This window comes from Abramis brama (genome assembly GCF_963993115.1).
Source record: "Abramis brama genome assembly, chromosome: 10".
In the NCBI taxonomy this organism is placed as follows: domain Eukaryota; kingdom Metazoa; phylum Chordata; class Actinopteri; order Cypriniformes; family Leuciscidae; genus Abramis; species Abramis brama.
Genome location: NC_139972.1, coordinates 23,411,185 through 23,425,310, shown reverse-complemented (window position 1 = coordinate 23,425,310; position 14,126 = coordinate 23,411,185). Strand labels below are relative to the sequence as shown.

Below are 14,126 nucleotides of genomic sequence, written 5' to 3'. Positions count from 1 at the left end.
AAACCACACCTATGAATAATGAAGCTACTTCAGACCAACCCCTTTTAGATTTGCGCCGGGCGCAAGAGCCATTTATCCCGCCGGTATAATAGCAACAGCGCCCGAGATCCGCCCACAAAGTTACTTGCGCTTTGCCACTTGCGTTTCAGATCGTTAAAATAGGGCCCAAAGTGTTTTTTCTTTCTCTTTGATCTCGAATTCAACTGTTGCCTACATCCTCTTCTGCACACGTGTATAACTCTACAACGCTCTCCAGTCTAACACTCACAGCACTACTGAGTGAATGTAAAGACATCATATGAATGTTATATTAATTGTATTATAAATACAATACCTGTATAACAGTTGTATAATTTCCCTATAAGTCTTTTCCAAGAAATAAACGTTACGTTGTTTCACATCTTCTGAAATAGCACAGAATCTCCGGATCAAAACCTACAGGTGAAGAAGCAGTGATAGAAGATTGCTATACGCAAATGTACAACGCGATCATCAAACATTAAACAGCAGTTCAAAACTACCTAATATTACAGAATGAAATGTCAACATATATCCCTCTATGGTACGGTGTTGCCTCCAGGCAACATAGTCTATTTTAGTTTATTTTTAATAAAATGAGACCTAAACCTATCTCAGAGGAGAAGAACTCAAAAACTTATCAATGAAAGTGCAAAAAAGTGGTCACATGACCCACAGGGGTCCATTTTGTGTCTTGTTTCATGTGCACAGGTCACATGGCTCCATATTTTCCCCAGTGAATTCCACAATTTTCACTAATTTGCATCCAGTAAATCACCTTCACCTACAGAAAATATGAGTCACCTTCAGTGGTAAGTAAAGAAGAATTTTCAAGAACTTTACATCATATAGCCTATCATCAAATGTTTTAGAGGACATAACAAAAAACTGTGTGTACCACACTGTACCACAATGGAATCGCATAAGGCCATACCAGGCATACTAGGTTGGATACAAATATATTATATTTGTATGGAAAATTGTTAGAATTATCTAAATATATTTCCATTTATGCATGATTTTGTAATGCACTTATGAGAATAGTAATTTTCATACTATATCTGCACATATTATGATCTGCACGTTTTCTATAGTAGCCTACCTAAAAAGGTATAAAACACAACTGTCAGTTGACGAGGATGAGGTGTCATGTGATGAGGAAGATGAGGTCATAGTGACATAGTGAATCCTGCAGAGAGAGAGAGAGAGAGGGTGGGAGCGAAGATGCGATGATGATGATGATGATGAAGATGGATATGATAACGAAGATATGATGGTTTGGTAATACCTGTGTTCCACTATGGTACAATGTTGCCTGAGAGCAACAGCTGGATGTGAAATGTTACTTTTTATTAAAAAAGAAATTTGTAATACATTAAAAACTGGATAAATGTGTTTGTTCAAATGTCTGGTTAAAGAAATTGATGTTTTCAATGAATATCTTTATTTGTTCTATATGAAAATGTCAAATGTTTCAATTTGTCCGTTGTGGTACAATGTTGCCTTGAGGCAACAAACTTTTAAAAATTAAAAAAATTAAAAATTAATGAACATGTTTATTGATATTGTTATAGTGTCCAATTTTAAGCAGGAAAAACACCACAAATATGTTTTTTTCTCAATGATATCATGTTGCGTACCATAGAGGGATATAATTACTGTGAAGCTTTGGGGGTGTTGATGGACTCGATCTACTTAATCATCGTTGATCATCGTAGCTAGAACAAAAACAAATTAAATGCAAAGAGTTAAAGTAGGCTAGTTTTTTCAAGTATAAAAAAAATATTCCTAAAAAGGAACATAATAGTATAGGACTTAAAGTGCAAAAATAATATATAAATAGTAAACTGTAAGTATGATGGTATGTTTACTTAATGAAAAGTAGCTTATCATGCAGTATACAACTAAACTAGTATAACTGAGAGTATACTTCAAAGTGTACTTTCATAAATGGAAAAAAAAAATGTGCTAAGTATTTTGACTAGTAATCAGTATACCTTTACTTGAACTTTACTTAAGTATATTATCTTGTCTATGATAAAATGCAGCCACCCGACTTCTCACCTTCTTAGACTGTGTTTATTTCTTCATCTTCTTCTTGCTCAACCAGCAAAACACCTGCACAAGAATTCCATTCAAGCTAAGTGTCTTACCTGTTGCTGATTCTGAATTCCCGGCAATAAAACCTTTTGAACTGTATTCTCTGAGTCTCCTCTTCTGTGGTGTGACACAAACATTCCCAGAATGTTTGAAGGGAGGTTTTTATGTGACAACTTACAGTTTTTCTCGATTGCTTAAACACTATAACCAGGCTTTTGAACTAAAATTTCAAAACCATAATGCCATTTATCAAAAAGCACACCCATTTCACTAAACTATAAACACTATTCCATGATTTGACACATGAGTCAGATTTGTTGAACTGTCACTGCAGAACTCTACACACAAATCCCTTCATTTCTCATTGCCTAGACCATGTTGTCATATAGAAAGCACTAGCATTCAATATTGTTCACTCAAGTCAGCACAGCTTCAGCTCAGTTAGCACACAATTATCCAGGTGGAAACACTAGGAGTCAAAATTTAACACACATCAATCAGAACTTCAAGAGATATAAAAGGGCCCAAATCAGTTTATTGCGTTTTGGAACAATGGATCCAGAAAGACATGAAGGAAGAGGGATAAGAATGAGGAGGAGGAAGGGCAAGGACAAGAAGACAAGCAGTCTCAGATGAAGTTCAAGCCACTCTAGTTGGCCATGTGTTAGTCAATGGTGTGACTATGAGGGAGAATGGGCTACGAGTAAGGCCAAATTTGAGTCGCTTTACCGTCGCCTCGAGAACCTTCAGGGAGGTGTGGTGGCAAACAAAATTCTATCAGTGAATAAGAGACAAACATTTCCAATAGTCTTTGATGAGGTGTATTTTCTTGCAAGAAAAGGGCAGCAGTCGTACAGTCACATGGAGTGATTATATAGTGTGACAATGAAGGGAGGGCATCCTTTCTCCTTTATAGTCTTGACTCCCAGAATGTTATCTTTCTAGGCAAATGATGGTATTTCAACCATATGTGGAACATTCTTAGACGTATCCATCATATTGTATCCTTGAGTGGAGACCCTTCCTGTCACTTCCCAACACTCTTTACCATTCCAATACAATTCAAATTCCATATTAGAATATGGTTTGTGTGTGCTCTTTTACTGTCATATGTTGGTCACACACATCTTACTGTAAGTAAATATTACTGTAAAACAAAATAGAGGAGAAAGTAAAAAAAAAGAAAAGAGTAAAACAGGAAAAAAAATATTTGTGTGTGTGTGTGTGTGTGTTTTTTGTGTATGAATAAAAATGTGCCAATGTATCCATTGGTTGTGTCTTTTGTGTTCATCATGTGAAAAGGTTTGTGATCGGGGAACCACAAGCAACATAACTTACCAGTTTTGGAAATGTTGTTTTGAATTTATTGCACCAGTGTGTTAGACTATGTTGTAGTGTGTGTGATTTTGAGTGCTTGTGTGTCCAGTCTGAGGGCAAAGTTTGGTTTTTCAGCAAGAGTGAATGGTTTTGAGTGTAGAGCTTCATTTTGACCTGAAAATAGGATGTTTGGGGAATTGGGTGAGGCGTTATGGATTTGTGTTTATAGTTTTGAGAATACGAGGCATAGTTTCAAGAAATGTGTTTAAGCAATCGAGAAAAACTGTAATTATACATTTTCTAATGGTTGTATTCTGGTTCGCCTATATTAGTTTTATTTTTCATAACAGCGTTTGCAGAATGTTAAAGAGAAGTTTTGGTTAGACAATAATGACTGAAATTAGTTCAACACCGCTCTATAGGTGTAATGAAATGTGCAAAATGAAGATCTCTATGTATTGAGTTTGCTGCCAGAAAGAATGGTATAAGATAATGGAAAAATGGTGGAGAAACAGAGCTTTTCTGTTTGTGGTACAGAGATAGATGAATGTTCCAGAAAATGAACACGTTAATGAAGAAATAAATCTTACTGATTATTGATATAATTTTACAGCTTGGTTACAGACATGTTCCTGGAATTTAGATGTTAGGCCAGCATTCTTAATTGTCATGCGCAAACCCTTCAAGGCTCTATTTTGCAAATGCTCTGAGAACCAAACTAATAGAAGATTCCCAAATTGTTTATTGAGATGGCAACTTTTAGTCCTTTTCAGAACATTCGAGGCAGAGTTTTTATACTTAATCTTATTTTCATGACTCTGAGGTCTATGGTAATTTAAGTTTCCACAATTTAAATTTGATCTGCTCTTACCCTGGTTGCATTTTAGCTGTTTGGCAGGCAATGTTTTCAGGTAATTTCCAGGTTGGTCTATCTGTCCATAAACACAAATATTCCACAAATATAATTTTCCTTACACCAACACCACTCAAATTGAAATACCCGTAGCCTATTTGATTGTCTCTTGAGTAGTGTTATCCCTTTATTCTGGTTTGCATTTCAGATGCCTGGGAAAAAAAATATTCCTGGGACTTTCCAGGTCTATCTATCCAGAAACACAAATATTCCACTGTATCACTTAGATATCCACCAATGTCTCTTTTGTGACTCTCTTGCTTTTCCTTGGTCATATTATCAGTCATTTTCTTTATTATCACTGTTAAACCACCAACACTCAAATTTAAATTATTACCTGTAGCATATTTGATCATCTCTGGACTAGTGTTATCTGCCTTTTTTTCTTTCTGATTTGCATTTTAGCTGCCTGTATGTATAACCTACATATCATTTATGGGCAGGCTTAATATCACAGCTATATTTAGGCTTCTCAACATCAGGCTTGATCATCCTTGGTGCTCCAGTCTTGGTACCCAGCCGAAGATTCGCTTTGAGACTAAAGAGAAGTACGAATTGGCAGGATGGCAGTTTCTCAGCAACAGCCTTTTTTCAACCCAGTAAGTGACCTTTTTAATATAAAATGACTCTAAAATGATTCATATACACACACAAAATTGGCATAGGGATTACTTTGAAACACTTTTCACTCAGAAAGCTATTTTAGAGATTGAGGCATGCAGCAAGGTTTAGGGCCATCTTGTCAAATTAATAATTTTTATTAGTCTTCAAAACAAAAACGCATACATATTCTTACTGTATGTACATCTCCAACACAGAAAATCCCATTCACTGGTCCACTCCTGGGAGGGTTGCAGGAAGGGAAGAGCATTGTCCTAGTTGGAAGGATTTTGCCAACGGCTGGCAGGTAAATCATATTTTAAAGGACAAGTTAATCTTAATGTTTTTATTATATTTACAGGAATATTAGAGTGGCATTGATAGTTTTGTATACAGTTTTCATTATGTGTTGTGCAGATTTCATGTGGACCTTCAGTGTGGTTCTCATTCTGGGGCTGATATTGCTCTGCACTTTAATCCACGCTATGAGGGCCTTGCAACTGTAGTGTTGAACACTCTCCAGAACTGTAGCTGGGGTACAGAAGAACGCAAGTCAGACTCTTTCTTACTCAGTGACCAACTATTCATCCTCCAGATCCTTGTCACCAAGGAGACATACAAGGTATGCATAGTCTGTATGACATCTTTTATTCACCACTGTGTGTGTATATATATATATACATATATATTTATTTACTTTGGCAGCTCATTTGCCAATTTAGTAGACACCATAAACATGTTATAGATATTTATGGAATGAACATGTAGGTATGACAGTTGAATGGATCATTTCACATGTGATGACTCAATCATCAAAGATGTTTAGAAGAGTATGAGTTTCACTGAGAATCACACATCAGTTTTGATCAGCCAGCCAAGTGCATTTAGTTTTCAAATAGAAATTGTACTTTTTTTTTTTTACACATTCCAGAATGTGTGCAGTTTGAACAGAATTTCGAATCTGGTGTGAACAAGACACTAATTGTTCAGAGAACTGTACTAAACTAACAGTCTATTGTTTTGAGAAAAAAAAAATCTTATTCAAAGTAATTAAGTCTTTTGCAATCAAAAAGGTTAACTTTATAGGCAAGAGAAGCCTTATCTAGTCCACCACCTAACTACCATTTTGCTTATTATACAATGGTTCTCCATAGATAACTGTCAACGGGAAACACTTTGCGGACTATAAACACCGTATTCCCTTCACTAGTGTGAACACAATCGCAGTGGATAAACTGATGGATCTGGATTTCATTGCCTACCAGGATCCTGTGGTGAGAACAAACATATGCTACCACTATATACCACTACTGGCCTGTCACTTTTATTGTTGACCCCTTTATTTTTCTATATTAAACAATTTTTATAAAAGTCCTTTTACCCTTTTATAATTTTTTGTGCCATCAGGTGGTCCCATACAAAGCCGTGATCAACGGTGGACTACAGCCTGGCAAAGACATTGTCATTTATGGACGTCCTAACCCTGACTCTAAAATGTGACATAAAATCCTTTGTTTCAAGAGAATACAATACATAAACATATATAAACACATTTACATACAGTTTATGTTTACGACAACTTCTTCTGTTCCATTCTTTATTAGGGTGGTGTTCAATCTCCGTCACAGATATGGGGTTGCACTTCACTACAAATCCCTTTTTGAGGAAAATGTGGTTGTCCGCAATACCTTTGAGAATGGGAGGTGGGGAGCAGAAGAAAAGTGTGGAGCTATGCCTTTTAAAAAAGATCAACTCTTTCAGGTAGGCATACATTCTTATAGAACTGTTCTATTCAAATCCAATGACTCATGTTTGATTCAAATCTGAAGTGTCTGTCACTTCTAGAAGAAAAGGTTCTATATAGAACCTTAAAGGGTTCTGTCAGGCGTTTCATATATAGAACCTTTTAGGGGTTCCCATCATGGGATCATTCTATGGATTTAGTTTTAATTAAATGTAACTTTTGGCCCTCTAGCGGTTAAAAAACAAAACTGCATGCATTCAGCGGAAGAACACATTATTTAGGTTGTGCTTCGGATCTGCATGACTATGCGGAAGAATATGGTTACCATACATCTCATTAAACACTAAGCTTAATTGGCTATATATATATATAACCAGTTTAGATGGAAAATATCTCCATCTGACTCTCTGAAGACGTCACTGTAGCAACTAAAAATGAATTCCAGCACAGCTACAACAACTATAATGAAATTACCCTTCACAAGATCAGCAGGGTTTTTTATTTTATTTTTTTACGGGTGATTCCCAGGAGGTAGTGATGTTACTGACACTGAATCTGTGAGGCACGTATCGTGCACACAGCACAATCACCACGTGATCATCGATGACAAACGAAGCCTCACTTTACGTCCAATCATGTGAGCGATTCGCTTTGCTAGTTGGAATCTATATGGTTGGAATCTATGGTTATAATTTTCGAACCCTATTAAGTCTTTAAAGTAATATAAAGAAAACTAATTATTTCAGGCAAAATACTTGCCATGAGCTCTGTTAGTCATACATGTACATTAGTCCTCTATTACATCATATTAAATTATTTTATTTCAAACTGGCATTTATTGTCCAATTTTAATGGGTAAATTAAATTACCAAAGGGAGAAATTCAACACACACACACACACACACACACACACACACACACACACACACACACACACACACACACACACACACACACACACACACAATGTCATACACATACATGTTGGGCTTTTAATTGTGCACATATAACATTGAAACTATCTATGGAGTATGTGGCTTCCACAAGCTTTTGGCTGCTTCATTTTTTTTTTTTTTAACTAACCATGACGTAGCCGGAGCAACTTTTCTCTATTTACGGATATGACAACAAGACACACACGGGCGAGTGCCGTGTAGGCTATGACATTTCCTGTGAAAACCAGCTAAAATAATCACTTACAATAGGCTTACTATAGTAAATCAGTGTAAGACAATAACACTTTTTGGAAAAAGAATTGATGATGTATTTACTCATTATTTAAATTTTGAGTGAGCAAATGATGACAGAATTCTCATTTTTAGGTGAGCTCTCCCTTTTAGTATAAGTTTGTGACATTGAGTACAAAATACAGCATCTTACTGTCAGTTTTGTATGTGTGTTACAGGTCACCATCTCCTGCAATAAAGAGCAGTTCACTGTGTTTGTGAATGGCCAGCAAGCACACACTTACAAGCATCGCTTTGCTAAACTGGAGGACATTGATGTCTTTGAATTTTATGGAGACATACAACTGTTTTTTGTGAAAACCTAACAAGGATCCAGGTTTATTGGAAGTGTGTATATTTACAACTTCCCCTAATGAGTTAGCATATGCTTTAAATATACAGTGCTGGGTAGATTATTTACAAATTCTAGTCCATTACTTCCACAAAATACTAAAAAAGATTAAATATTTTATTTGTTTAACTGCATGTCATGTGACCATTAACCAACATCAGAGAACCATGAATTCTATTATATTATTATTGACTTATTTTTATTATTGACCAAACTTATTAACTTAAAATCTAAGGGCGTACTTCAAGTAAATATATTAGGTCAAAGAGGTTCAGCTGACAAACAATTGTGGAATCCATGCATTGCATGTAAATATGAAATGACATGAATTTGCACATTTTAATGTGTTTGAAAGTCAAAAGCCTTCCAGAGACAGTAATACATGGTTAAATGACTCACTGAGTGATAATTCAAATAATAATGAATGTGTTCGCCAGGAGCTGATTAGACATGCAATGTTGCAATGTTAAGAAAACACTTATTAAAAGTGAGTGATTTCTGGAAATGCAGTGATCAACTGCTGTGTGGCTCTCAGTTTTCATTGACAGTCACATGACTAGTGGCTGTGTGTGCAATCAATTCCACAAACCTGGAAGACCTTCTGAATATAAGCAGTAGGCTTTTTTAGGATGGAAAATTTAAAAGATAATAAAAGTAGTATTAGGGACAATCAAATAAATGTATTGCCATTGTGAGAATAACACGTAATCATGTAATCAATAAAAAAATGCTGTAGTCTGATTGCGAGTATTTTAAAATAGAATATAATTTAATTACAAGTACTTCATTTACATCTAATTATGGGATCTAATTCTGTAATCCAGATTACATGTAGTCAGTTACCCAGCACTGCATACACACATGCTTTCTACCAATCACTTTTGCACTCTGCTAAATATATCTACATTTAGAGATCTACTCAGCAGCATTCATATCAGAGGGTCAATGTGACCTTTAATTATTGTGAAATTTACAGGTGCAGTAAGCAAATATTTTTCAGACGCAGATGTCTGAACTCCCAGACTGATTTAACTGAAATAAGTGTCCTAAAAAAATCGCAAGAATAACATGTTACTATACTCCTCATATTATTAATCCAGTATATGAGAATACTGTAAGAAAAATGGAAAAGGTACTGCATAAAATACATTTTATCCATCCATCCATACATGCATTTCGTAGCAGAATGGCTGAAATTGCTTACAGCACCTTTAACATCGGTTCCTCTAATGCTGTTGGGTTAGAAGAAAACAAAAATTTGCTTGGCTGTCATGTTGTGTAATGATTATATTCACTTCTATGCAACTGAATAAATAATTAAAATAACCACAAAAAAAAAAATGTTCATGGTGTGATTTTTAAGAGCAAGTGAACAATATGATAATTCACTTCATACGTAAGGGAATAAGGGATTTATAATAAAATAAGAGTTCCAATTAAAAGTTCTTTTCAGCCGATAGGAAGTATTTGGGGTGCAAGGGACATTTAGCAAATAGAATTAGAAAGAGAAATGCAGAAAATTATATAAAAATCATGTTATTCCTAAAAATAAATTTGATCAAGCAATTTGCACTACATAACACATGGGGCCTTGTGGGATCTGAGTCTTAAAAAATAAATATATTGTTCAAAAGTTCTATTGTTCAAAACACATTTCAACATACGCCCTCTGGTGATTATAAGGATAGCTGAATCTACTGCTCTCTGTTGACGCTCTATTTAGATTCATCTCAAGGTGGCAGCAGAGGTCTGCTTACATTTCTCATTACCGCCTTCATTCATCATCTAAAAAAACAATAAAGTTCCAGGCTATAGTGAGATACGAAGGAATAGTGAAATACAATACATTTTCTGTTATTTAATTGAATGGTCTGTCTCTTTTTTTTAGCCTAAAGGAAAAAGTAGCCTAATCTGATTTATGAAAATTAATTTACATAGGCCTATAGCATTGATCATTGTTTTTGTTTGTATAGAACCACATGTTTAAAAGTTTTAAAATATCAAAACTCCTCCAAGATGGTTGCTCATTGTAATTATTAATAATGAATATGAAGAAGCTTTGGTTTATTATGTCAAGAAAAACACACGTGAATTTTTATTTTATGATTGAATCAGAATACCCTCTGCGTTATGCTTGAATAATGAAAACATCACAATAGTAGGCCTACTGTCTTTTACTGAGTATCATACACGACACATTTAAGAATAGATAGATAGATAGATAGATAGATAGATAGATAGATAGATAGATAGATAGATAGATAGATAGATAGATAGATAGATAGATAGATAGATAGATAGATAGATAGATAGATAGATAGACAGACAATGATAGATAGATAGATAGATAGATAGATAGATAGATAGATAGATAGATAGATAGATAGATAGATAGATAGATAGATAGATAGATCACGAGTAAAACCACATCACCACTTGCCCATTCCTCTTGCAATGGTCCAGTTCTTCAGTAGCATTTCTGCGCATGCTCAGCCACCCAGACTGAAACCAGGGAGAGAGAGGAGGATTCAAACTTCCGGTGGTGTGTCATGGCGGCGTGGTGGAGTATGCTTGAAGTGAAAAACTAAACCAAACCCCCCTCCTCCCTCCACCTCCTCCTCTATTCTCCTCCTTGATTATTTTGCGGAGCGGTTTAGGGGGTATTTGGTGCACCCGGGGCGATTCGGGAGCAGGAATCGGGATCGCAAAAGTGATTGATAGGAGACATAGCGGCGCGCGCATCCGCCTGAGCATGGCGGCGCACAAGCCCGTGGAATGGGTCCAGGCCATCATTAATAGATTCGACGAACAGGTAAAGAAAACATTGCCGGGGGATTTGACATTTCGAGGCCAAAAAGCGAGCATGCAAACGATGAAATGTTTGGTGCCTATGCATGTGTACGCGTTGTTTGTGTTGAAGATGTGAGGTTGGAGGTTTTGGGCTTGCACTGGCCAAATACAATACGTGAATGTCTTGATTCAGGCCTGATGTGTTGCATTTGGCAGCAAAAGCCAAATATTGGGTAGTAGGGTCGTGATTGATTTGATGAATGTTCTGCTGAGTCGCTCGCGCGCACTGGCTAAATATAAACAAAAGGAATCAGACTCCCTCCGTGCTTGTTGACATACAGAGAGATGAGATTGCATAGAGCAGCCTTACAGGAACCCACAGTCCTGTTCACACAGACACGTTTAAATCAAACTTGAACAAAATAATCATGTCATTTAACAATGCTTTGTTTTTGAAAGTTGTCAGAAACTTAAACACGGTGTTGAATGCAGAATAACGCGTTTTATCAGCCTGAAGTGGCAATGACAGCACAGGGTTTTTGACAGGAACTTGAGCATAAGTAATATATCATGGATTTAATATGATTGTCTGTCTGTGGATTCTGCTACATAGAACCTTAAAGGTGCACTCTTTTACTAATAAAAAAAGTTTGACAACTAATGAAATGAACAGCAGTTTTGAAAAATAAAGGCTTTATAATGATGCACACTACTGGCATGAGTTGAAGGCTCCAGTCAGATCAGTCTTCTAGACAAAATATTTTTTCTAAACCGGTCTATTATTGGGACAATTACTTTATTAAATGTCTATACTAAATAGCTGGGCATTTTAAGCTTCTTTTAGTGTTTTGATGTGCATGCATTCCTCTGACTTTGCTCATAGCTGTTGTTTTGTTCCTGAAAAAGTGTGCTTAGTTGTAGTATTAAATGTTCACTTGTACTGTATACTTCAAATCTTAAAAGTACATTTTTTGTATTATTACTTGAAGACAATATGATATTAATGACATACAAGACCATTAAAGATTCAAAAAGATTTCACTTCTTAACACACTTAGAGTGCACATCTAATCATGTAAAATTAAAGTACAATTTGAAATCATAGTTTTAATAATCTTTTGTTACGCTTTAAAGTACACTTAATTTGATGTGTTGACCAACATACTAAAATATATGTAAAGTACTCAATTTTAGTATAGTGTTATTCAATTATACATTTAAAGTAAATATATTTTAAATATACTAAATTGCAACGCCATCATTACAAATGTGTAATACAAGTGTATTTAAATGCATGAGTCATGACATACAAGTTTCAATAGATATAACGTTACATTTTAGTTTATCAAAAATTCTTGTTTGTATTTCAAAGACTATGTAAGTTTCTAATCAAATGTCAATAACATGTATTTAATTAAATGCAAATAAAATGCATTTTATTGTCCAAAAACATTGCATTCACTTTGCACGTAAGTATAAGTTAAAGTATATTATTTCCATAATAAGTACTCTTTTTGAAAGTACACTAAAGTGTACTTTTTTTCCCCCAAGGGTGTTCTTGTTATTCTCATGTTTAGAGGCTTTTCAGGGTTTGGCTTCTCATGCTGCAGATTAGGGGCTCATAACAGTTTAATGAAAGTGTAAAAAGGAGTTTAGCCTGTTTTATCCCTAAGCCGGTGTAGTTCATTTTAAATTAGAGAGCTTAAGGCACTTGTTTGGTGGAAGCGTAATGCGCTCCTCTGTATGTTCTCATGATTTGAATGACAGCTGCTCAACACAATTGCAATTACAAGCAGATTACAAGTTGCAGGATTCCTGAATGGAAACTACCGGATAACACAAGGATCGATTGTTTAAGATGATCATCAGTGATGTGTGGCTTTTTCTTGCTTGCAATAGGCAAGTTCTCAGTGGTGGTTATTGCCTTGTCAGCAGCTGTATGAATGCAAAGAGCACCTTGAAACAATGACCTCACAGATGCCATTGCATGGTCATGGAAAACTAATCTGTCCTCTCTCTGGGGAAAGCTCTGACTCAGGAATGAGAGGTTGATGAGGCATTGTGTTCTACATAGATGCCGGTTTGAGAGATTTTGAAAAGCTTTTACCTGAATCAAGATGACACTTGTTTGGATATATTTTTTTCTCTTGGATGATAATTTAATTTAAGAGAAAATTTCAATGTGATGTTGTTGGGTAGTTTCTGTTCATTTGTTTTTGTCATAAAATATGTAAAGGTCCACTAAAGTGCCTTGAAACACGCAGCATTATTCAATGTACTAGCGTAATTTCCACTGAAACAGGCAGACAGGACGGGACATATCAAACAGCTCCTCCGCTTTTTTAAAATAGCCAATAGCGTTTCATTTATATCACCGCTCGTCCAGAAGCCATTGAGTTCAGTAAAGCCGCAGTTTCCTCCTTACCTCTAACTGTCTCTCCTCTTAATTTCACCCATATCACTTTAAAATACTAGCCTGGGTTTCCCCTGGGTTTCCCCATTTTATTCACGCTGCTAGGCAGCCTGGACACCATGGACCAGATTTTCCCCTTAAAAAGGGAACCAATCACAGAACGGGGAGGGAGCAGCAAGACGATGACGACGTCTATGCGACACACCGAAGTTTGTTTATATCTATGGATCCAACATGGCATCAGACGCAAAGTTACCTTTCGATGCAGCCTTAGATAGTGTTCTAAGTAGTTTAGAACGCAAGTTTATTTCGTCTTCTTCCTCGTTGAATTTCTGTCGCTCTACATATGTCATCTGGTATAATTGAAACGATTGGCTATGAGCTACGTGCAGGCCGCATTTAATAGACATTCGTAGCGCCCAATAAACGGCTCTGGGCATTCGTAAACCACGCCTCAAATACGAGAAAATGAACATGTGGTTCCCAGACCACGTCTCAATGAGAAAGAGGTCTGATGTTAGCCAGGCTATTAAAATACAGCATTCTGTGCTGAATTCAAATGGGTCCGATACGCTTTCTGGTATGCGCCGACTCGCGCATTAAGCTAGGTTTATACTCGTCGCATCCGCACAAGCGTGAAGGTGCGCGCGGCA

At 36.1% G+C, this 14,126-nt stretch overlaps 2 protein-coding genes across 5 annotated transcripts in view; both read left to right on the top strand.

Annotated features, from left to right (window-relative positions):
- Positions 1-4,815: 4,815 nt before the first annotated feature.
- On the top strand, positions 4,816-8,772 carry LOC311090728 (galectin-9-like). Its single transcript, XM_084126206.1, has 7 exons — positions 4,816-4,947; positions 5,167-5,255; positions 5,366-5,570; positions 6,103-6,222; positions 6,356-6,444; positions 6,553-6,709; positions 8,098-8,772. Exons 1-7 carry the CDS (start codon positions 4,912-4,914, stop codon positions 8,242-8,244), a joined length of 843 nt encoding a protein of 280 aa, XP_083982332.1. The 5' UTR covers positions 4,816-4,911; the 3' UTR covers positions 8,245-8,772.
- Positions 8,773-10,783: 2,011 nt separating this feature from the next.
- Positions 10,784-14,126, top strand: part of nf1a (neurofibromin 1a) — an 83,655-nt gene continuing 80,312 nt past the window's right edge. For 3 of the 4 annotated variants that reach the window (XM_084126854.1, XM_084126851.1, XM_084126853.1), the window contains exon 1: positions 10,784-11,082. In XM_084126854.1, the coding sequence (XP_083982980.1) occupies positions 11,023-11,082 (60 nt within the window). In that variant the 5' untranslated portion in view covers positions 10,784-11,022. The remainder of the gene's footprint in view (positions 11,083-14,126) is intronic. The other variant, XM_084126852.1, reaches the window with a different exon arrangement.